The sequence below is a fragment of the Petromyzon marinus genome, chromosome 12 (genome assembly GCF_048934315.1).
Source record: "Petromyzon marinus isolate PM22_M1 ecotype Great Lakes invasive population chromosome 12, UKy_Petmar_22M1.pri1.0, whole genome shotgun sequence".
Taxonomy (NCBI): domain Eukaryota; kingdom Metazoa; phylum Chordata; class Hyperoartia; order Petromyzontiformes; family Petromyzontidae; genus Petromyzon; species Petromyzon marinus.
This window is the reverse complement of record NC_133678.1, coordinates 6,942,545-6,967,454: the sequence shown is the minus strand read 5'-3', so window position 1 is coordinate 6,967,454 and position 24,910 is coordinate 6,942,545. Positions and strand designations below refer to the sequence as shown.

At 47.3% G+C, this 24,910-nt stretch overlaps 1 protein-coding gene across 30 annotated transcripts in view; it reads right to left on the bottom strand.

Moving 5' to 3' along the window:
• The window catches only part of LOC116941622 (dystonin-like), a 263,899-nt gene that overhangs the window by 41,324 nt on the left and 197,665 nt on the right, over window positions 1–24,910 (bottom strand). For 27 of the 30 annotated variants that reach the window (XM_076066562.1, XM_076066563.1, XM_076066566.1 and 24 more), the window contains 20 exons: window positions 24,191–24,745; window positions 23,174–23,350; window positions 22,419–22,542; window positions 21,303–21,511; window positions 20,513–20,833; window positions 19,866–20,032; window positions 18,956–19,112; window positions 17,734–17,863; window positions 17,348–17,398; window positions 15,897–16,132; window positions 15,507–15,636; window positions 14,819–15,018; window positions 13,278–13,773; window positions 11,222–12,477; window positions 10,070–10,288; window positions 3,882–4,043; window positions 3,527–3,697; window positions 1,745–1,911; window positions 830–989; window positions 20–346 (listed from right to left, as the gene is read on the bottom strand). In XM_076066562.1, the coding sequence (XP_075922677.1) occupies window positions 20–346; window positions 830–989; window positions 1,745–1,911; window positions 3,527–3,697; window positions 3,882–4,043; window positions 10,070–10,288; window positions 11,222–12,477; window positions 13,278–13,773; window positions 14,819–15,018; window positions 15,507–15,636; window positions 15,897–16,132; window positions 17,348–17,398; window positions 17,734–17,863; window positions 18,956–19,112; window positions 19,866–20,032; window positions 20,513–20,833; window positions 21,303–21,511; window positions 22,419–22,542; window positions 23,174–23,350; window positions 24,191–24,745 (5,415 nt within the window). The remainder of the gene's footprint in view (window positions 1–19; window positions 347–829; window positions 990–1,744; window positions 1,912–3,526; window positions 3,698–3,881; window positions 4,044–10,069; window positions 10,289–11,221; window positions 12,478–13,277; window positions 13,774–14,818; window positions 15,019–15,506; window positions 15,637–15,896; window positions 16,133–17,347; window positions 17,399–17,733; window positions 17,864–18,955; window positions 19,113–19,865; window positions 20,033–20,512; window positions 20,834–21,302; window positions 21,512–22,418; window positions 22,543–23,173; window positions 23,351–24,190; window positions 24,746–24,910) is intronic. The other 3 variants (XM_032952864.2, XM_076066577.1, XM_076066555.1) reach the window with 2 other exon arrangements.

The window sequence follows — 24,910 nt, the reverse complement described above, 5'->3', positions numbered from 1 at the left end:
GTCCGACGGGCAACGCTACCAGGTGCTCATCATGCTGAGCCTGCAGCACGTCCGGCTGGTGATCGCCGGGGGACATGTCGGCCAGCCGGTCCTGCGCCTCGGCCAGCCAATTGAGCAGCTCCACCTCATCGTCTCCGAACAGACGCGCGTGCGCCAGCGCCTGGCCCAGCAGCTCCCCGCGGCGCCTGGTGCGTTCGGCCGTCTCCAGGTAGCGAGCCTGCACCTGCTCCAGCTGCACCTGCACGGCCTCGCGCTCGCCCCCGCCGCTCGATGCCTTCAGGGCCTGGCCCAGGCCGAGCAGCTGGTGCAGTGGTTTGCTCCGAGCGTTGACGTCCTCCTCCAGAGACTGCGGCGCGCGATGGAAGCCGGCGGCGATTTTGTCCGGTTTCGTTTTCGTTTTTTTGGTTTGTGTTGTGTTGTGGTGTCACATGACACCCACGTGGAATAGTGCATGTGTTTTTTTGTGATGAGCGAGCAAACATAAAAGGAATAAAAACGTAAATAAAGAAAACTTGATGGTGAACGATGACAACAAAGGCGCGAGACACAAGCACAAACTGAAGCAAATAAATTACGAAGAATTAACAATGGTAGGCAGCTTGATGTTTGGCGGCCATAATAAAACACACAATAGACAATTTATTTAGGGAAAAAAAAATCGATTATTAGTCAACCTGTATATATGTTAAACTTCTCAAGCACCACAACATAAGATGAGAAAACATCTTATGTTGTGGTGCAACGGAAGGAGTTGCACCACAACAGCGCCCGCTGTTTAGTACAAGAAAGAGTAAAAACATCCTGGGCTGGGACAGCCAGGATCCCACACCTTGTGTTGACTGATTTGCTGCTGGATCTTGATGGCCTGAGTGCCGATCGGCTCCAGGTTGGACAGCTTCTTCTCCGTGCCGCTCAGCCACTCCGACAATGGCTCCAGTGTCTCGTGGAACTGCTGAGCCACCACCAGAATCCCCTCCAGCTGCTTCTGCCTGCATTGCAGACACAACCGGGATGAGACCGCTCGTGAGAACTCGTTGGAAAAGCGCTGTCCGAACGGCGTTTAACCCTTAAGTGGTCACACTTGTTTCAACTCTGCAGCATGTTTTACGATAAGTAAAAATGTTTACGAATATTTAAAGTCTTGTCTCGGTACAAAACAATCTATTTTCATGCGGCGAGATGGACTTATGTCTGTTTAAATGGACGTTGCCCATTAACGTCCAATAGAGCACATTCTAAACTTAGTGGCTGCTGAAAAGAGATAAATAAATATTACAACCGATTTAAAGTACGAATGCGTACGTTTGCAAAAGTACAACGATCTACTACGGTCTTTCGTAGAGTGTGCCGGAAGCCAGTGTCGTGACACATTTATTGTCTCTGGCTGGACTTATAAGCAATCATTAATGCCCCCCCCCCCACTTCGTGCAAGGAGAGCACAGGTTTTGTCATCACATCTACCCCTCTATTTAAGGAATGAAACACTTGTTCACAAATCTGGCTGTCGCCTGATGAAGCTAGTTATAATTACTGGCGAAACGTCATACTCAAGATTGTAAATGTTGTGGCTTGGCTCTCCAACACGCCGGTGTGCTGTACCGGTAACGAATTGGTATGTTCCGTTTACGTGACAACCCTCACTAGTTGGCTGTGTCGGGTGATCTAACCCCCCAAAGAAAACCTGTATTATGGCTGGACTGTCCGTCTGTCCTGCTCAACGCTGCCATGCAATCCCGACGAGCACCTGGCATCGGCCTTGGAGGTGAGGGCCTCCCAACGGCGGCCCAGGCTGGACAGCTGCTTGAGGATCTTCTCCTTGTCGGGAGCGTCGGCCGAGTCTGCGATTTGCTGCCCCTCTTTGCGGATCACCTCGATGCTGTGCTTGCGGTCGTCCAACAGCAGCGCCAGGAGCTATCGCAGAAAGAACAAATGATGACATCCGCCCTGGCCCCCGGCACCACGAAGCAACACATGCACTACGGTCGGCAGCTGTGTGAATCGTGGGTTTCAGAGAAATGTTTTAAACAGCTGTCCTTGCCATCTCGACGGAGTGATCCATTTCTGGATCAAGGTTTCACCTAGCTCCTGCACAACAGCTAAACGCTTTGCTTCATACTTGATTTGAAGCTTTCGTGACTGCAGGAATTACTCTTTGTTTTTTTCGGTAAAGTCACGTAGAAATAAGAAATAATAAAATAACATAATAGCGTACGACGTTTCGGTTGCAACACAAGCAGCCATCATCAGGTACAGAAGAGCTAAAATTCACGAGAGAGGGGAAACACATAACCTCAGATGTATATATACAGACACCCAAGTAGGGGGAACTAACACAGTTACAACAGGGGACACAGAGAGAAAAGCAGACAAACCAAAGAGCTTTGCTTCATCCCCGTGTGTTCACGCCTTTGGCTATGATTCCATCAGCAGCCTTGTCCGCTAGTCACCATCCATTCTCGTGACAGTGTCCTGCCCAAGCCCACTTTCTTTTACGGTAAATGCAGCGTCTCGAATTTGCGTTATGTTTCTATGACCTGCGTATTTATCTTTTCGTCTCAGAGAGTAATAATTGCAGGCATGAGTCATATTAAAAACAAATGTCTTTTATTTTTATATATTGCAATGCATGAACTATACCCTGGCTCACAGGATCAAAATACAGGTTGCTTATTAAGATCCTTGAGCAGTCAAAATATGGAATTGTTTTGTATATTTTGTGAAGATTTAATGCAAAAAGATCATAAGATCATGAAAATGATATTTTAAAGAGGGATACCTATGGAATGGTAATAGTTGAACACAGTACAATGTCACGTATCCGCCATGACCGATAAAGCACCCTGATGGAGTATTTACGGATGGTCACCAATCCAACCTCATCACACGCAGTAATGTATTCCTAATCTCGATAACAGGTGCCTCAGGAGAATATGTTGCATCTTCTGGCCAAACAAAATCCACAACACCGAACTGTACAGGGAGACCGGTTGTCCTAACATCACACAGGACATCGAGAGACGGCGACTCAGATGGCTCGCACATGTCCTCCTCTGAATGGACCAGGACCATACACCCAAAATTTCCCGAAGATGGACACCACCGGGCAAAATGAAACCTGGGAGACCCGAGGCCACGTGGCGCAGGACCGTGAAGTAGGAGCTGGTGGCAGCGACCAGCCTCTCTTGGGGCGACGCTCAACGTGTTGTCAAGGACAGGAAGCAAGTGGAGGGAACTCATTGTGGCCTCATGTCCCATAAGGGATGAAGAAGATTAACTAACAAATCTCGCGGTCTACATTTGTTTAATTATAGTGAAGCTTTTTCCCATGTTGAAAGCAGTTTGCGCTTTATTCTTGTCCAGTAACCTATTTGTACATGGAGTAAATCTCATCTACTACAGTTCACATATCTGAACTTTCAACACTTCCCATTAAACCTCAAGTCCCCAGAGAGTCGGATATGAGACGTTGTCCTTCACGTGTACAGACAAAGGATATGAAGTGAAACAACAACAGACATTGCTGTACCTTCTGCTCCTGGATCTGAGCCTTGACCACCTTGTACTCAGCCGAGGGAGGCTTCTGATTGGCTATGAGCTCTTCTGTGTCGGCGAGCCAGCTCAACAGAGACTCCAGGGCATCCTGGAACTTCCCACAATGCAGCAGGGCCCTCTGCAACTGCACAGCTCGCTCGGCCACCTGAAAACCCAACACGGCGATTTAACAACAGCACAAAACACAAGGGATTCTGCCATGGTGTAACGGTAAAGCACACACTGGATTTGGAGTCCAGGGGGTCGCTGGTTCCACCTCTGGCCCAGCAGCTGAAACAATGGGCAGCCGAGGACTGACCGCACCCGAGGGACGCGAGGCTGGAGCCCACCTTTTTGTTGAGAGTGTTCCAGCAAGCGTTGGTCTCTTCCAGCTCGTGCTCCAGGCCCTGCGTTGCTACCGACTTGGCGGCGCTCTGCACCAGGCCGTGGCCCAGCGTGTTCACCTCCTGCACGCTCACCTGCAAGGGCTCCACCTCCCCCTTCTGGAAACTCTGTGGAAACCCAAAAAAAACAGAGAAGGCGGCAGCCGTGGTAAGCGAGTGAGAGCAAGCGAGCGGCGATGGCTTCTAGCAGGGGATGCCAAACAAAATGAGTTGGAATGGCTTTAGTAAATGCAGTAATGATGTAGAGCTAAACACATTTTATGAATATGTGGACTAGGAGTGTAACGATGTATCGGTTAATATAGATCTTTATGCGTGTGTTGCAAGGACCATATTGCACGTGTTAGGATCAACGTTGTTCAATTCTTATCTGTTGCGTGCAACGGGCTCACGTGACCACCCCAGGTTTGATGATACGTCGATTAATAATGACTCTTTCACTCAAAATACACGCATCCGGATGTGTGACCAAGAATCTGTGTGACAATGTCGTACTTGTATGTTATTGCTTCAAGTTATCCCTGCTGGAGGTTGCCACTTTCACCGCAAAGTAAAATAAATTTATATTTAATTGAACAGAGACTGAATCACATAATGTGAAATATATTACACAAAACAATCATCAGGTAACAAAATAAGTCGCCAGACAATAAGCCTTCACAGATCTGTCCCTCCATGTAAAAAATAAATGTTGACACATTACCGCATTGGTTCAAGCAAGCCTGAGTGCTGATGAGGTGCTGTGTATATCAATACTGATTTATTGTTAAACCAATGGCGCTAAAATTATGCAATCTTGGAAGTCCGTGTGGCTAATGGGATGTCAAAAAAAGTACATTTGTATGTGGATGGAGAGATATGTGAACAATGAGTATTGTCTGCTCATTTATTATTGTTACTTATATTCTAAAAAAATACACTAACGTTTAGTTTGTCTTGATCTGTGCCAAATTTGTTTTGTTAGAGAGGCTACGCGTCGAGACATATTTCAAGATACGGTTCGTGGCCGACTGAAAAAGCACGAAGCTCCCTCAACATTCTTGTCAAACCCGCAACCTACCATCTTGTCGTGAACATTTTAATAGCATTCATCAGATGGATGGAACTTTGCGGGGACGTATTTTAAACAAAATCAAACTCCCTGTTGCGCCACTTTTATCATATTGCACAAACGCTGTTCAAATCCGTTCAACACTGTGAGAAGTACAAATGTGCACTACTCTTCATTGTTCATCAATCAGGCCGTATTGACGCAGGTGTTTGTGTGCTCCTTTTGTGCAATGGCCTCATTTGATCTGAAGGACTTTGCCACTTCCCAGGCCAGCATTAGAAAAATTGCGACACAAAAGCCACTACACATTAACAAGGAGCAGCCTGCAATTAATGTGGCTAAACATTCCAAGTAGTTGGCTAACGTACCGGTGCATTTGCAAGCGTATTTGGCAAGAATCTGTGTTTAAGTGTCCCAAATATATCAAACAATTACAAACACACCTTTAAACAGAATGTTAATAGGATCAATATTTGTGGGACTAATAATATACAGCGCCTGTATTATTATTAAACTATTAAAGGTCGGAACAAAAAAAAGATAAGTTGCAATAAATAACCGAGTTCAAATATATACGCTGAAATAAAGTAAACTGAATGGTTTACAGAGTCCTCATTCTTTAAAAAATACAAGAAACTTCGTCTCCCAGTCTTATTCACCAGTTGCCAACATCCACAGCATATCAATTCAAACTGCCAACTTTTTGCCAATATATTTCATTACAAAATTGCTGCACACACATGTGTAAACACACACTCCACACACATACACAAAGATGCCCCATTTAGGCTGAATGTTGTAACAAGTGCTATTAGCGAGCAACTATTAACTCCGGCGCTGTACATGATGAAGTGGTTTTGACAGCACCTAACTTGGCTGTCTTTGTCTCCCCACTCCTTGCTAAATTAACTAAGGGGAGGCCAAGGCCACGTTCAAATGCTAACTTACACGGCGAGCATGAATAGTAATGAAAGTCAAGAGATAAAAACGGCAACAATCCGCTCTCTTTTCACCCAGGAAATCTTCAGAGTCTCAAAACACGTACTGTGCGAGAGAAGTTCAACATAATACATGCATGGGGAAGTTTGGTAATTTCCATCAATGAGTGCCTGGCATGTGTGAGGAAACCAAAGTACAGTGCTCATAGAAAACCCCAACAAAAGTTACGCACAAATAGGTTTAAGAATATATTGCTGCATCGCCATCTCGTGGCTACTGTGGCTACAGGACGATGCCATGCAACGCTGAGATCACACAATGGGGTGACCATTACGAAGATACCATTCACGCGCACCACAATTCACAACTTACGGACATATAACAGTCAAAGGTTTTCCGATGAAGCAAACCTCAACGGCGAACTCCTCCACTTGTCTGCGCCCAACCGTGACGGGAAACTCCGTGATTTCAATTATTTCCGTAATTGTCGTTTCTATCACTTCTGTCACTTCGGTGACCTCGTGCCCAGTAACGGATCGCCAGGATCTTCGGTCTGCCGGAACCCGTCCTCGGAGAGTGCCTTGGAAGCTGTCCGTGTCAAAATCCCGCTGCAAGGTGGCGTAACTGCCTCTGTCCAGGGTTTTGCTGTCCTTTCTCGTTAAATCCCGCTGCAGGGAGCCATTGGGCATGGCAGGCAGGCACTTGGAGTTCAAATTCAAGTCTTCCTGCACAGACTTCAATGTTCCATTGGATGAGGACACACTGTCAATCTGGTCGTTGAGTCGGACGGTATCGAAGACCGTTCGGCGCGGGGCGTAAAAGTCGTCCACGTAGGCTTCGTCTTCGGCCACCTTCCCGGCGCACGAGCTGCGGCCTAAGCAGGTAGGCTTGCTTGAAGTTTTTCCCATTTCGCTAAAAGTTTCCCAGGTGATGCTATGGCGTAGTGGAACACACATAAGCTGGCGTAGTGCATAAACACATTCTAACAGCACGCGTTTAAACTCTTGTCGACCTTGATGACCATTAAGTCGTTAGAAACTTTACTCCGCCTTAAGACTTAAATAAAATAACACACGACCCGTCAGTGACCGACGTTGCCGGCCGAGACCCTTCTGTCCAGTTTGGGCATTTATTACTCTTGAAGTACCCGAAGTTCTATTTTAAACGTTGTCAATTTATTTTGATTGTAAATATTGAATGGAACAAAACCCCCCCCCCTTAAAATCAAACCCGCTAAGGCAAGAGAGAGAAAGCTGGGAGAGTGTGCGCTCACGTTCACACGCCACACTGCACTGGCCTCAACTCTCCAGCCGCTCCCTCAACATAAAGCCTGCATTCATTCATTCTTTCTTTACGCCCCAATTTCCCTTTCATGCAGGGCCTCACGCAGATGCCCTCCTGATCCACTTAATTCCGCATGGAGCTTCAACGGTTGGAGAAACACGGGCAGACAATGCAGAGCGAGCCATTGGATGTAACAATGCTTGCTTTCCACAATGGCTTTTCCAAACTTAGGTGATTAATTTGTATTCCCTACCTCCAACATGGGCCACTATTGTTTAAACATGTTCTAACTGCCATGGTTTTTCTACATCTTCGTGTTTTTCTTGTTGAGATTATTACATTTCATTTAAAAAAAAAACAATACCAACGTTTAAAAAATATAGCAAGTAAATCAAGGCCATAATTGTCAACTTTAAAATGACGCATGCCAAGAGTATTGCATTGTAAATGCAACTTTCATTTGCTGCTTGCAAAATATGGACATGTGTGCAATAAGCCCAATTTTATGGAACGTCTTGAAACAGTCAGACGCAGCAGCTGTGAGATGTAGATGTATTGAGAAGGAAGACAGTCTTCGCATTCACTTAAGTGTTGGCAAGGCTGAAAAGTAACTCCAACCTAATGGTTGCTTAATTTATATGGGTTAACTTCAGTGAATGGGACACATGCAAAAGAGACAAAGACAGCCCCAGCATGCTGTCAGATGTAGTCTTCTAAGACAACTCATCATCTGGGGGTCTTGGGTGGAACCGGGGATTTTTCCCCCACCCCCGCAACCAAAAACACATCCAATAAAATAGCAATGCCCTTACCCATTTCTCACAGGCTTACTCTAAAAGCAGGATGTACAAGCTCATACACATGTTTGCATTTAGAGAGGAGACACTGCCAAGTTTCAGCGTGGGGATTTTTGAATGGGAAAACATTGTTGGAATGTAATCTTGCTGCCCGTATGTAAATCCTTGCGCGTTAATTCACAATACTGCACAATCCTACCCTCTCAGAAAAAAAAAATCTGTGCAATGGTTGTATTGTATATAAAACAAAAAGTTTTTTTCAGGCTTTGAAAAAAAACCCGTGGAATTTGACCATGGAATGCAGTATTGCAGTATTGAAAAGTAAACAAATCAGCTGTCACAAGCAGGGCCAAATAAACATGCTAATATTTTGAAAGGGGTTGCTGTCATGAGAAAGCATGTTAGTACACTTAGACATTTGTTATCCCTGCTGTTGGACAAACATTGACGTGGATTAGACGATGAGAGGCTGCCAACACAAATGCACGACAACCACCAGAAACAGCGAATTAACTGAAACCAATTGATAACGACTTGCATCAATCATTAAAAATAATTGCATGCGCCCATCTGAAAAAGGGCCATGCCATGAAACATAAATCGGAGATGTCAAAAGCATGCTCTGTGGCTGGAATATGATCTGCATACAGCGTTTACTGTAGCATTCAAACGGGCCTGTGGACTTGGCAGTTTGAAAGAGAAGCTTCACCACTGAGAGACGCATTGAATATGCTTGTGCAAGGCAGTCGTCAAAACCGGCTAACAAAGGACAGACCCGACAGCACAGCAAGTCATGCACGGTTGGCTGACCTCCACGCGCAACTTCTCACATAAATTATTCATAAGCCTGCGAACATTTTTGTTACGGAAAACTGCGAGCATTTTTTTTTGCTTCTTACAAAATAAACAAACATAAAACTACGCATTGAGCAGGGCGTTGGTTTTCTATTTTTGACATTGACCGTCAGCTGTTAACCTCAATAGCAGACACTTTAGGTATGAAAGTCTACAATTAATAAAAAAAATGTTTACCATGTAAGGCCCACTGAGCTATATGGCTCTTTTTCAGAATCAACCTGGCCACAAATGAAAAGCTCAACTTAATTTATATCAGCCAAATACTCTAAACGCATGTTGATTCTAAATGTGGAGGGAAAAACCAGAGGACCCGGAGAAAATCCATGCAACCACAGGGAGAACACGCAAACTCAAAATATACAAGTGTCAGGGTTGGGATTGAAGCCATGACCTCCTGTAAAACTGGTGATGTAGATAATATATCGCCATTAATAGAAATTAAGAAATTTGTTCTTTAAACATTAAAAAAAAAAAATCATTATAACACTCATAGCATGTGCAAAATTATAGATGACAATTTGTTTGCAATGCTAAATAAAAATTCATTTACATTCATTCCACCGTGGTTTTTTGTGCATATGAAATACTACAAAATACTCACGGTTGAAAAGTCTTAATTTTGCTAAACAACTAATCTCAAAATAAAAAAAAATGCGCATTTGAAAAAGATTTTAGACATGTCCAAACCCCCCAAAAAATTTTCAGTGACAATTTTCCCTTGTGTTTTTTTTGCATCAAGGGCAAATGTCATACGATGAATCATATCGGTCCCAGATTACTCCGGTCAGAATAAGCCCTTGCTCGACTCTACAAACAAATTCACTCACATTGCAAGCTGCACAGATGGACAAAGAGTAAGTTTCTTTTTTACAGAATATAGATGTACGTGTGCGACTTCTGAATGAGGGCATCCCCACGCCATGAAAAATATGACATCACAGGAAGTGACGTCCCTAATTTGGCATATCCGTGCTTTTCCTGCCAACAGGTGTGTCACGTGACATTAGGTGACAACTCTTGTTAGCACGAAGACGTTTTCAATTCTTACACTGTGAATGGTCTATAAATAAATCCAATATCTCAATTTGTAAAATTTTAAACTCAATCCCTCCAGTAAAAAAAACCTCACAATTTACTTAAATGAGGTGGTACAAGTTGCTTGAAACATTGAGAATCCGGAGGGCCAGCGCAATGACGAGGCATACCTGGAAGGTCTCCATCTGCTGGTTGATGAGCTCGAGCTCAGCAGCCACCGGGCCCTGTTCGTCCTCAGTGGCCTCGGCGGCCTGCAGCTGCTGGTTCAGCGCCTGTATCTTGCGGTGGAAGTCCTCCACCTGGGCCAGTGTCTCCTGCAACTCCGCTTGCCGTGTGTCCGTCCTGTCGGCCAGCCGACCGCTCTGCTTCTTCAGGGTCTCCACCTCCCTCTGTCAGTGTAAACACATCGGCTTTAGCTACACGGTTTTGTACCCAACACTGATAAGCACTGTAGAGTGTCGGTGGTTCGCCAACATATCTGGACCGCTCTCACCCCACACAAATGTTTTTGCGCACGACCATGCAATAAAAACGATGGTGTTTTGTGAAAAGAAATGTTATATCCACAACAGATCGGCGGGCCGCTTCCCACGGCCTTGTGGATCAGCAGTAGTTTGTGGTGCCCAGGTTAGGTACTGGCAGAGGATTAAATTAAATACAATGAAATGTAGGAGGTGACTATGTGGCTGAGGAGTGAAACTATTGAGCCGGCAATGCCAGGGTGGTTTTAATCTGAACAGCAACGTGTTATTTAACCGGATTCTGGAAATTATGGAGGTTGCATTGCCAACTTTTTCACCGATGACTGCACAAAATGCATTAAACATTAAATGTATCGATTAGCTTGACAAAGTGACAATCTTTTAAATGGTCACGCGACAAATATTTCTCAATATCAGTGCCCCTAGTTGTGGTGAAGAGGTGACGTGAAAAATATCTCAGAATTGGTTCTGTAATATCTCACTATACAGGCAGTCCTCTAACATAGCGTGATCATCTGCTGCATGCGAGTTTTCCGAATTGACATTTCTTTGTCTCCTGACATGATGCCAATAAGTGTGATTGGATTCATATTGGAGACATGGCCAAGCATGTAAATAAGACAATTATTGTAGGACTGACGATGGCCTCAATTTAGAGATAGATTTTTATTTTATTTTGCAGATTGATTTAGAATGACAAAATGACACTACTTGCAAAGAAAATAAGATACCACACTGCTTGATAATTTATAAAATAAACCTAATACACTGACCGTGTCGACACATTCCATGATAAAATGTGCCAAATGTATACTGCAAAGTCAACGTTAACATTCTTACCTTGACCCCCTGCAGATCCATCCCGGCTTCATTCTCCTGCATCTTGGCGCACCCTTCGCCGGCTTTCCTGATTTCATCGCGCAGGTTCTGTAGCTTTTCCTGGATGCTGCCAAGGTGTTCCAGCTGGCACTGCAGCGTGTCTACATCGCGAGCTGTTGGCCCCATCGTGTCGAGCTCATCGTCCAGGTCCGTCAGTGACGTGAAGAGCTCCCTCACGTGGCCCTGGAAGCGGTTCACGCCCTGCAGCCGACCGTCCAAGACGCTGCAGCGCTCGGTGATGCCGGCCAGGGCGCTGTCGAACGAGCTGCGCGTCTCCTCGGTGAGCCGTACGACCGAGGACGTGTCGCTGCCCTCGGAGGCATCGGCCACGAGGCCAAGGGCAAAGTTGTGCATGTAGTCCACCTGTGGGGCCAGCGCTTCCATGCCCTCGTGGTACGCCTTCATCTTCTCGAGCTGCTTGTTGTTGAAAGCCTGGTTTCCCATGGCGTCGTGCGAACGAATCTGCTGGCAGGCGTCGTCAAGCTTCTTCTGGATGTCTTTCTGCGAGTCGTGGAACTCCTTGAGCCTCTGCGCCATCTCCTCCAAGCCCTCGACCCGCAGCAAGACGTTCTCCGTCAAGTTGTCCATCCTTTGGTTGAGCTCGGCCTTCTCATCCCGGACCATCTCCTCGTCTACTTGGCAGGAGTCAATGAAGTTGTCGGCTGCCGTGTTCAGCGCCTCCAGCATGCCGTGGCGCCTCTCTACGTCTTGCCTCATGGCCTTCCCACCTGCCAACTGCCTGTCGACTTCCGTCTGGTCAATGCTAACCTTGTCAATGGCTGTCAGTTTTCCCTCGCTGTCCTCAACCCACGGTCTTAGCTCATCCGCCAGCTGCTTGTAATGCTGTGCCTTCTTCAGGGCATCCTGCAGCCTGTGGTGCCGGTCTCCCGCTTGCTTCATGAGGTCCTCCCAATGCTCCTTCAGGGATGCAAGCTGCGTCTGCAGGGCAGTCTTCTCCGCCCCGGGCTGAGTGGCCTGAAGCAGAGCCTCCCCCTCTGCCACGACTACATGGTAGGTGCCGGCGTGCTGGTTCAGGGACTTCAGAAAATCACTTTGTTGTTGTAGCTGGGCCTGCAGCTGGTCTATCTTGGCTGATATTGGGGGCATGGTGGCCTGCTCCCCACGTTGCTCATCCAGCCAGCCACGAAGCTCGTCGAACATCTGCTGAAACTGCTGGGAGCTGGCCAACGCCGTCTGCAGCTGATTCATCCGGTCGCCTGTAAAAATAGTGCCAAGGATACCATTAACATCATCGTCATTGTCAGCCATGGTCAATCCACTGCTGGATGAAGGCCTACCCAAACTTCTGCCATCTCTCGTGTTCCTGCGACCATACGGTATTGAAATGAAAACTTTAAACATCCATATGAATATATTCTCAATATGGTATTATAATCCTAATGCTCATTGTTTACCCAGGAAAGCCTGAGTCGCATGACGCTTTCCTTTTTTTTAAAGAGGGTTCTGCATTAGGATGTAGGTTCGGCTAATTCTTAACATGCAAGAAGGAAACCACAGTAGCGAGAGAAAACACACAGATACGAGGTGACACAAGCTTCATACAGATAGATTTAAGAATCCATTGTTGCGGCTGCAAGATAGCCAGGAGGTGACAGTGTTGGTGGGTTTTCTCATGGTACTCCCATTTCATCCGACATGAAGCCAAATACTCAACAATGACACTTACCAAACATCAATGTAGAACCTCCCGATAGTAGTCTTTAGACACAATGCGGTTTTCCTGAGTAAATAATTGACAGTATTGTTGTAGTTCCATATCCTAGGAAATAAGTGTAGCAGGAACAATGAAATTCACTCCATGAGTCCCTTTTCCAAAATTTGTATCACCTTGCTCAGTTCAAGAAATGTAGTCTCACCTATTGCAACATCAATAGTGCTGTTTGTGTGGCTGGCCACTTGGCATTTTGAACCACTGGGGACTGTAAACAGCAATCGTGGCAAAATAAATAAAAAGTTAACGTGCATTTGGACAGCATCGACTAAAAAAAAACCTCACCTGCTCTATCCTCCAGCTCTTTGAAAGGTACCATGACACTACCGAGCCTCCTCCGGATCTCCGTCTGGAGGTACGGCTCCTGGACGAGGTCCGAGAGCTCCTGGCACAGGTACTCGGCCTCCTCCAGCTGGTCCTTCTGCAGCTCAATCTCCCCGGCGATCTCCCCCGCCTCCTCCAGCTGCCGCTTCACCACCTCGGGCTGGGTGCTCAGCGGCCCCTGCTTGCTCAGCTTTGCGCCCAGGCCTGAGACTTTGTCGGAGAGCTCCCGCAGGACGTCGGCGTACGTCGCGCTGGTCTCCAGTGCCTTGTCGATGCGGTCCGAGCGGCTCGACAGCTGGCCCGTGATGTCGCCCCAGGTGCCGTTGACGGCCGCGTGCTGCTCGGCGACGCGCTCGTTCGCTTCGCGGTTCTCGCCCCCTTTGCCCAGAATGCCTTGCGCCGCTTGGTTGAGTTGGTCGTACTGTGGCCGCCGTGCCTCGAACTCTTTGAGCATGAACTGTGAAATGGCGGTGGCGGGCATTGAAATATTTTTTAGCGAGTGTTAACCCTATTCCCCATTCCGACGACGTACGGGTACGACATCGAAACGAAACCGGAAGAAAAACTAAGAGAAAATAACGTTGTCGCGACCAAGGCTCCCACACAAGGCCATGCGGGAGGGCGTGTGGCACAGTTTGGCGCCAGCTACCACAGAGAGTGGTCGTGTTGCTACAGTTCTCGGGGGTGAGTACAATGTCTTTAAAACAATGGCGCTATGCCTCTCTAAATAAAATTAAATGAGCCGCTTGCGCGTTCCGAGATTCAGAGGTTAACAGAACCCACCCTGCAACTTGTAGACATCTCGGAATGGGAAAGGGTTATAAATATTCACGTGTGAAACACATCACAAGGGGAGTATTACAATCCTGCTACTTTAGTTTAAGGATTGCATACATTATAATTAGCTCAGAAATTAGTGACAAAGCTAAACGTTTGCCAAACATCTATGAAGAGACAGGTTTAAGGGATGAAGAAATTAGGAAAAAAACAGGGGTCCAGATACTGTTGAAGAAAATAACAAAGGGGAAGGCCAGATTGAGAGCGACTAATAAGAGATGGACAAATTTCACAATGCAGTGGAAGCCGAAAGATGATCAAATAAGCAGAGAGAAGACAGCGGATGAGATAGCGGAGAGATGAATTAAAAGAGTTTGGAGACCAATAATGGACAAGAATAATGAAGGAAAATAAGGAAACATGGGTAAAGTAAAAAAATAAAGTGCCCACAATATTCTTTGGGTCTTTCGGTAAAGCCACGTAGATAGAAAAAAATAAGATAAAATAATAAAAATAAGAACAATATCACGACTTTTCGATCACAACACAAGCAATCGTCATCAGGTGAGAGCAGCTCGTGATATTGTTATTATTTTTATTATTTTATTTTATTATATTTTTTATATCGACGTGGCTTTACCGAAAGACCCAAAGAATATGAATTCCTGCAGTCACGAAAGCTTTAAGTCAAGAGTGCCCACAATTTGAAGTGAATACACCCTCACCTGGACCTGCTGTTTCTGGTTGGCCAGCATATTTGGATCGATGGAGAGGGGACCCAGGACACTCATCATGAGCTGCTTCTCCATCAGCCACTGGCTCAGCTGGGACTCGAGCGTGCGGAACGTCTCCAGGAGGCCACACGACTCCTCCAGCTGCTGCTGCCTCTCGCTAGCCGACTGGTGAACCGCCGCCCACTGATCATCTGGGAGGCGACGCCAACGCATAACAACATTAGCGCAGCACGAACTGGGTGGAGACCCAATGCATTGACAGCGACTAAATACTCCCCCCCCCTCCCTATCACTGGTATATCTAAGCCACGCCAGTATAGGTGCTTTTCCACTGACCATTTGCCGAGCCAGAACAAAGCCGTGGCCTCAAAATACACCTCAATCTGGCTCTCAATCTGGCTCTCAGCCAATCACGGCCAGCATTGGGGGGGGGGGGGGTTAATAATTTTCGTTATATGTTGCATCAGCAGTCAGAGTGCACTTGGAAGGTAGTGACACCAGCGTTGTCACGATTCGAGTCCTGCAGTGGAAAAAGAAAGAACCCGGCACCCTCTTGAGTTGTGCCGGGCTGGCTCGGCAAAGACCCTAGCGTGGCTTGGTTTGTAGAATGGAAAACAAAAGAGGATAATACATCACATAGGGGCAGTTATGTGAAAAGTAAAATGCATTGGTCACTGACCAAGTTCCTTCAGCATGCTCCTCCACTTGTCCGCTTCGGGAGAGTCTGGGTTTTTCTCCAAGAGCTCCCGTAGCTGCTGTCTGAGAGCCTGCACTTTGGGCAAGTTGTTTTCAATCTCAGAGAGTAGCAGCTGAAATGGAATTGCATTGAAGGGACACGTTTAATCCTTCAGGGCATCTCATTAAGAAGAACGCGACAATAAATGTGATTACGTTCGTATTGTCATCTCTTGGAAATCTCCTCGACCAGTACGTTTTGGGAGATCCATAAATGTAGGCAACCCACCAATCCTGGCCTGCCAAAGCGCTAGATTAAAGCAAAACCGCGAAAAACCCTCACACAGTACTCGGGCAATTTGTGTTGCTACGAGGAAACCCGGTGGGCCCTCACCTTGTTGCGCTCGGCCTCAGATTTGATGGCGCTGCCCTCGGAGGGAGCGCCGCTCCACCCGGACACGTCCTGCAGCTTGCCTGCCAGCCAGCCCATGAGGGAGTCGGCATCGCCGCGCACCTGCTCCACCCTCTCCAGCGCCGACGCGGCCGCCCGCTCCCTGTCCCTCAGGGCGCGGCCCAGCTCGTCGTAGCGCCCGCTCACGTCCGACACGTCGCTCTGAATCGTGGCCAGCTCTGCACGTGCGCGTAAAACGGATTTACACACAGACACAATGTGCATTCTTACACATCCGAGGATGTGTCAGCACACACAAGCTTGTCCACAGTTATGTGCCCACACAAGCAGTACATCCACATACCAGGTTTTTTGGGGTTAGATCGCGTAAATATATTTATATTTACACGATCTAATCCAAAAAAAAACCTGTATTATGTGCAACCACACAAGACGAATAAACCCTAACGCACGAGTACATGGGTGCACTAGCACGTGTACACGCGCACAGACCCACGTACAAGACAAAGATCCCTTCTATAGCCTTAACAGACTGTTGGGTCAAGTACTGTTGACAAGCACCTATGTGAAGGCCGGGAAGGCACACGAGGGCATGGGTGGCCGTAGCATTATGCCCGGCCACCTTTGTCTGCCTAGTGGTGATGTTTACACATCGCACCAGGTACTAATTTGAGGCTGAGTTGACCTAGGAGAGGCCCAGGACTGGTTCAGACAATCGCCGTCACTGATGTTGGTGGCCGTTGGTCAGAATCGAACTCGGGTCGCCGGGTTCGGCGTGCAGTGCGCTAATCACTCTGCCACCGCTCTCCCCTCACCACGAGCACACAAAGACACACACGCAGACGTGCACGTGCATGCAAAGCGTTTGACACCACAGGAGCTGCTCAATTTGGCTCAACTCCAAAATATAGTAATTTTTTTATCATATTAAGGAAGAAACACCATTTACTGTACATATATGTGACAGGCTATTCATCAATCAATTAATTATAGCGGTAGAAAATGTGACTGGTGTGCTGTGAAATTCAGTTATGCTGAAGGACTGGTTAGAGGGTCATGTATTTATGTAATGCAAGAGACATTATCTGTGTCACCATGATAGAGGGACGAATTAAGATAATTAATCTGCAAGTACAGCATAAAACTTGTATATCTTAAAACATAATAGAACTTAGTGTATTCTCCAAGAGCTGCATTAACTTCCATTGCAATTTTTTGTTGTTGAACAAAACGCATTCATTACTCAAAATAGGTCAAACATAAGTCGACAATGAACATGAATACAGCAACAAAACAACGTGAATGTTCAACGAAGACAAGAGTTCCAAACATCATGCTTTGCATATGACGTCTGCTATTAAAAAAATCTTACTCAAGAGTAAACTTTGCATCTCTGAAAACATCAGCAGACAGTTCACATGCATTAATCTCACCTTTACTGGTGGAGTGACCATTTACACTAGGTGAGGAACTTGGTATAGAACCTATAGTAACAGGAACACAAAAGAAAAGAAATAATGGCAAGTATGCAACTTAAAAGTGATCAAACAGCCAATGCAAACCAAACACACAGAGTGCACAATCAAGGCAGCTGGTGTTTGTGAACTGCAGCTCAATAACTGCAGACGTGAACATCAGACGGCACACATCGCGGGCACATGACGGCATGGGAAATGTCACAACGTGTAAGTACGCTGCACACGGCAAGGGCAGGTCCGTCTCTCTCTGGCCAATGGCATTGCAAAGCACGGGTCATTTGATCGGCAAAGCTCTGCAGCAGCCTCATGTTGGCAAGTGTTACACCGATGACCATCCGCACCTGATTTGACCTGGCTCTCTGTTACCGCGTCAGCGGATACCATTGTTGCAAGAAGCTTCTCCAGTTCTTCGGCCTGCTTTTTGACGTCATCCACGTTCGGGCCTTTAGCCTCCCACTCCACAAGAAGACTCTGTGGAAGTCAAGATGCACGTGACATTGGCAAGAATTAGTCGATAGGCCAAAGAATAGTTTTGCAAAGGAGATGGGAGGCTTTCTCCTTTCTGGCGTAAATGCAGGTGTGAAGATGAAAAAAAACACCAAATAGACACCTGTTACGAGGCATCAAGTCTGCAAAAAACACGCATAATTGTGATTGATACTTCAAAGATATATCTATGGGACCTTTTTTTCCAGTATAAAAAATAGGTTTATCCTTTCTGCAGACTTAATGCTTTGGTAAAAGGTATAAATTTGGTGTTTGAACATCTTAACCCTTCAAAGATACAACTGCTTAACCCGAGCTATTAATGGTATGGCACTTGCATTCTCCTTGGACTGCTCGCCTTTTGGCGGCTTCTATTCTATAGCACCGGTGAGACGGACATTTAAAAAAAGTGTATGTTTCTGATGTGGGCACAAAAGGAAAAAAAACGAATGTAATGGCATTTTTTGGTGTAGAATCATTGGTGAGTGGGGTTGAGACCATCGACTCGCTCCACTTTAGAACCCAGTTTAATTACGGCTGGTTATATTAAAAAAAAGCTGCAGACCCAGGATTTCAGCAGTGCTGGCTAAGTGCTCTGACTTCTGTGCCAACTGGGCAACCTTAATCCGTATCTGAACGTTCATCAACCACTTTATAATAAATAAAGGAGCAACTGCAAATGCTTGCTCACGCCACTGCAGGTGGAAGCGCCTCCACCAGAGGGAGCTCCAGAAAGATGGCCGCAGAAGGGCTCTGCAGGGTTATTTTTGGCCTACTCTTCCAGCTGACAAGACACTTCCAAAGAGGTGGGAATACCCACACATCACCTGCCGATTGAATAACTGTGGCCTATTTAAACTCTTGGGTGAACAGAGGCAGAGGGGGGTGGGGAATTTAGAAACTCGCACCACCGTTTCCACAGATATGTAGTTCCAGGATTGGCCTTATCAGCCACCTACGTATCCACAAACACTGACCATCACATGCTGTTCATGGACGATCATCACGACTCGACTTCCAGATGACGCGGGGAGATCTCAATTTTAATACGTAAAAAAACGCTTAAAATACGGGCACCTGAACGAGCTGCACATGATCCTGGAGGCTCTCCGCCGTGCCGGTGGACGCGTCCGACGGCACTCTGCCCTCCGTTTCCGTGAGCCACTGGCGCAGAGATTCCACCAGGACACGGAACTCGTCCAGCTGTAGCTGGAACGACGCCACCTTCGCCTCCCTGCGTGGGTGGGGGGGGGTCGACACGCACGCGTGACGCCGCGACGGTGAGGATGCGCAAAAGCCACGGCCGCACGAGAAGCGACGTCCAGTGGTTGAATCCGATGCAGGAGGTTATCCACTCTTGCACAGCTTCGGGTTAAATAGCAGCGCTCGCTAATTTCACAGGGTTCAGGTTTGAAGGAAGATTTAGTCGCCATGTGTTGACTTTATTTCAGTCCGACCCTTTCACTCCATTATGCACCCTACTGTTCGTCACTCTTCTCGCATCCTTTCTTACGTCTATCTCTTCCTGTTTTTCCCGGCCTCTCTTTGTCCTTTACATTGCTTCAGATGCACTTCTGCAGCCATCTGGAATGCTCTTCCTTCTGATGTTACGATGCCACTGGAGCGATGCATTTTTAAATCTATATTGAAAAATAATTTATTGAGAACTGCTTTTTGTGATTAGTTTGCTGTCCTTCCCCCGCACCTCAAATTAGCACGGTTAGCTATGTACGGTGCAAAATAAGTTCAACATACACACATATAGTGCTGTCTCACCCCCCCTCATTATTAGCAACTTACACTTCCCAGCTTGGTAAAGTATGGTAAAACAACGGACAACCTGGACCGACAAACAATGGGCTACCAATTACTATTACGAATGCCGGTAAATTCATAGTGCGAACACATTTAGGTCCTGTGTGCAGAGTTGGCTCATGCTGGCTTCCCACAATGCTAGGTGCACACGCTCTGAAAAGGGAAGCCCCACCTCTCCCGGACTTCCTCCTGGAGCTGGTGCCACTCTGCAAGGATGCCGTTAATCTTCTCCAGCATCTGGTCCCTGGCGGCTGACGGTTCCATCTCCGCAAGCTCCTTCGCCAGCTTCTGCAGCTCCTCCATCTTCCCGGCCTCCGCCGACAGCTCCGAGCTTCGCCACTGAAAAGCAGTGCGAAGCATTGCGAGTCGTCACTTGGTGAAAACAAGTGATAATTAATGAAACTTTTTGGCAAAAGGGGATATAGTTGAACTTAAGGAGTAGCTCTCCGTTGTGTTTTTCGGGTCGGACCGCATGTTGTCCGGGACGATGTCTGACGTTTTACTCCACGTGCTGGGGAGCATCTTCAGGAACTCCAAAGGCAGTAATATAACTTTGGTGTGTTGTTATTTTTGGCGTGGGCTTTACCTGTATGTATGCATATGTATGTATGTACATGCCTTGAAATTACCATTTTTCCAGGAAGTAGTCTTACCTGCAGGGAGCTGAACCCTAGAACTGCCATAAAAATGCTAATTAACATCCTTGGTAATTTATGTAACATTATTTAACATCCATATTTTTTGACATAATGAAAATAGCTCTTTTGATATTCATAACAACTTTAAATATCTAAACTTGCAATACCATACATAACGTACCTTCACATCCCGGCTCATTTCGGAGAAATCCATGCCTCCTCCTCCATCCACCATGTTGAAGCCCTTCTCTCCCGGAGCCATGAGGGAGCCCATCCTTTCGGTGGCTCTCTCCACCACCTCCATCTTCTCCGCCAGGCCGCCCAGGTTGCCGTCCTTGTCCTGGCACCGGCCGTCCAGCGCGTCAAATCTTTCCTCCAGGCGCCGCAGCTTCTCCTTGAGGTCGGCGGCGGTCACTGGGTCGGCCGTGGCGAGCAGGCCCTCGATTTTCTCGCGCATGGACGCCATGCGGCCACGCTTGCGCTTCAGCTCCTCTTGCAGTGACTGAGACAGCGAGAGAGAGGCGTAGGGCAGTAGTGGTAATGAGCGGCCGCGGCGATATCAACTCACGAGCGATGATAACAACGGTGAACATTGTTTGGTTCTGCTGACCTTGGCTCTGTTTGTCGGATTTATAACTCATTCATGCCCAAAATTAGGGTGGCCTTCGACGCTGCAGATTTAGTCATTTGCATTGCGGGTCCCATACAAATCCCAGAGGTTATTAACGTTAACAACCTGGAAGTTGATATTTACACTGCTGCTATTTACACTGCTGCTATAGTGCACCAGCTCTTATTTAACTTTTACTGCGGGAAGCTAACTTTTGCTCGGCGTTGAAATCAATCAATAACCACAGGGCACTTCAGCCAATCCCTGTGTGCAGGGAGTGACTCAACTTAAGTCCCTTTCACTATTTAAGTCCCATTTAAAAAACCTTTTGGTTTACTATGGCATTTCACGGGGTCCTTACCTCATTGTCGGTCATCATCTGCCGCACGGAGTGGGATGTGATGAGGCCGCTGGCTTCTTCCTCCACCTGCCTCTCGGCCTCCTCGAGCCACTGAAGCATCTTCTCCAGGCCGTCCTGCAGGCTCACCGACTGCTCCAGAGCCGCCTCCAGGCGCTCCCCGTGCTCAGCTGACGAGCGCGACAGCTCTTCGTACCTCCTCGTTGCGTCGTCTGCCAAGGTGATCACGCGACAAAGCGTCCCAAGTAAAGCCAAGCGGTCTCGACGTACCAATTCAGCGAGTCACCGAATCCAATCATTAGTCCAGTGGGTGTCGCGCAATTCTTATAGCGCACGGCTATAACAAAGGCAGTATATTTAATAGACAATTGCAGTCTGTAGTCGTTTCCCAGTATGTTTTGCTACGTGTCTTTACCAAATTAGGTAATTTGTGAGTCATTCTCTAATTTGGAAAGCTTGAGATCGTGAAACCGGCACACAAGGCCTACTCTTCTAATATATTGGTGTAAAGTCACGAGATGTTTCATGTCCACTGTGATATACCTGCAGCATTCGTCTGGGCGGCACCCGGGAGTGAACAGAAACATTTTTAAACAAGTGTAAAAATGCGCTTCCACTTGGCAAAACTATATTTTACGGGGTTTTTTTTCTGCAGGTTGTGGTCAGAAAACAAAATCCGTTGTGGTGCTGTACTTCTACATCCCCATGTCTAAGCACCCCACCTTCACCAACCCGCCTCCCTTTGTCCTTTACATTGACCAGCATGGTGAAGTATGGTCAAATAACCACTCACAAACCGCACGGTGTGCTGATGCCCCCCATCGAGCACTGGATGCACAAAAGGGCTGTACATGGATGCTATTGTTATTACGTATGTGGTATTGTTATGATTGTATTGTATGATGTATGGTATTGGGATTGTTATGATGGTATTGTTATGATGGTATTGTATTGTATGATGTACAGTATGATTGGTATTGTATGATGTATGGTATTGTATTGTATGATGTATGTATGGTATTGTATTGTATGATGGTATTGTTATGATGTTATTGTTATTACTTGTATACGCAGGTGAAATTCTCAACACACAATTAATATTGCACACATGGAACTCACCCAGTGTGTTTTGAATTTCCTGTTGGTTTGTGAGCGGCTCGCCAGTCGTCGCAAGAAGCGCCTCCGTTGCGCGAGTGAATCTCTGCATGGCGGTCTTGTGAGCCGTCACATCTTCCTTCAGTTTCTGAAGTTAAAAAGTATATATATATTTTTTTTCATCTCAGTTTCAGAAAAAATGCACACGCCCACCGTTGAGATATCAATTTGCAATGTAATTTGGTTTCACGGCAAAATTTTGGTGAAAATGTAAGCCCCTACCCAACTGGTAATCTCACAATTCACGTGAATATAACACTACATATATATAAAAAACGTTATACTAAGCTTTAACTGTCCAAAATACATGAAACATAAATATAGTATTAGTGTTAAGATTTTATAAAAAACAGTGCTGTCATGCCAAGTGAGTGTTACCGTTAAAGAGTTAATGCCTGTTCTTGAATCCTGACCGAGGTCTTCAGGAGCCTTGGGCCCAAAAATGGCTAATCGGTACGATCGACCATTTCACTGTTATATCGAGACCGAACCCACGACCTCCTGTACACCAAAAAAAGTAGTTATCATCTCGCCACCCGTGTGGGACCATATAAACTAAGGTAACTGTCAATGGTGGCCACTGTCCATGATGTGCACCGCCCATGGTGGATACTGGTTGCATTCGCCACCCCAGGCAGTACCGACTAAATCACCTGGGCTCACGGTCTACCTCTATGCAGTGGTGTGTTGAGCTACATTATGGTGGCACACTGCTTTACCTTTGCTTCCTCCAGCTGCCTCTGCAGGCCATCGGCAGTGGCGGCCACGGGGTCGGACTTCAGCTTGTCGGCCGCGAGCTCAGCCTGCTGCAGCCAGGGCACCAGCTCTGATGATGCCTCCTGGTAGTGCTTGTACTTTTCCTGTCTGTCCACCAGCTGGCTTCCAAGGTCATCGCACTAAGGAATAAATACATAAATACCGAGCACACATGTGAAGCGTTTGGGATTTATTCATTTTGAAGAAAAAATGTGTGTATATTTATTTAATTAATAAGTTATGTTAACTCAATTTAGTTTAATTTACCCGAGCACACATTAATGGAATTGGCCAAGCATTCCATTTCAGAAAATGTCTGAAAAACAGTCCCAGACAAATGAAACACGTGATCACAAATAAGGTAAAGGTGCGACCCTGCAAGAACATGCAATGCCATTGCTGGAGGAAGGGTGAGCAACAGAGAGAGCCTCTAGTGAGCCTCTACAGAGGGTATTTGGTCACCTCTTCACCGCTAGCCAGACATCTTGGAAGAGGTGGGGGAGGGCCCACGCTTTACCCAACTGCATGTGACCTGCCGGTACACTAAATGCAGCTTGGTGGACAGAGGCGGAGGATTTAGGAAACTTTCCCCATTGTTTCAGCTGCTGCGCCAGAAGATCAAATCCGTATTGCAATTCCTATCACGCCAACCATTACCCCACGGCAGCAGCAGCAGCACTACCCCCCACCCCACCACCACAATGCTTATCATAGCCACGAGTGCACGCCGTGTCCCCTCCGCCAGCAATGGCGACCTCCCTGCCGAACGACTAACTGTGGTGCATTCACTTATACTGCTGCACGGACTGAGGCGGACCCCATCGTGTTCAACTGCTGCACCGGGAGATCGAATTGAACCGGCGACCTCTGAAATTAAAAGTCCAGCGTGATACCCATTACACCAGGGCACAATGATCATCATTCAAGGTATTATTTTAAAAAAACCACACACACACACACAAACCCTCACATATCCATACCTGTGCGCGCAGAGCTCCGAACCGGCCGTCGACCTGCTGAAGCCTGTCCTTGACGGTGACGGCGATGGCGTCCGTGTTGAAGCTGGGTCCCGAGGGCCCGTCAGTGACCTTGGCGCACAGCTCCTCGTACGCCTTGATCGCGCCCAGAACCTTCTGGCCCGAGCGGCTGAGGTAGCGCAGGTCACCCTTGTGTGACACCACGTCGTCCGAGAAGCTGCCGTGCCTCCGCCGCACGCTCCGCAGCGACTCGGGGTCGGCGGCCGATCGTCCCAGCTCCCCCATGTCGCCCTCGGCCTGGTCGAGCCAGCCCTCGAACTCGTCGCATTCGGCGCCGAACTTGCCGGCGTCGTCCTGCACCTCCTGCACCAGACGCCACTTGCCGTCGGCGAGCGCCAGCGTGGCCTCGAAGCGGTCGCGCAGGCTGGCCAGGTTGCGCTCCAGCTTCTCGCGCTCGTCGGGAGGCAGGGAGGCGCCGTGCTTGTCCAGGAAAGCCTGGGACTGCTGCGCCGCAATGAGGAAGCCCTGCTGCTGCGCCAGCACCTGCTGGTGGTAGGCCTGCTCGCGGGCACACGGCGCACGGCTGGGGGTAAAACCACTCCGGCCTGTTGCTGTGTTCCGCCGACCGTACGAGTAAAGTATTCAAACCGGGCATGTCACAGCAGGCCGACGAACCCAGAAGAGAACTCTTGTATGTACGTACGTTGAACTTCTTTCGCACCG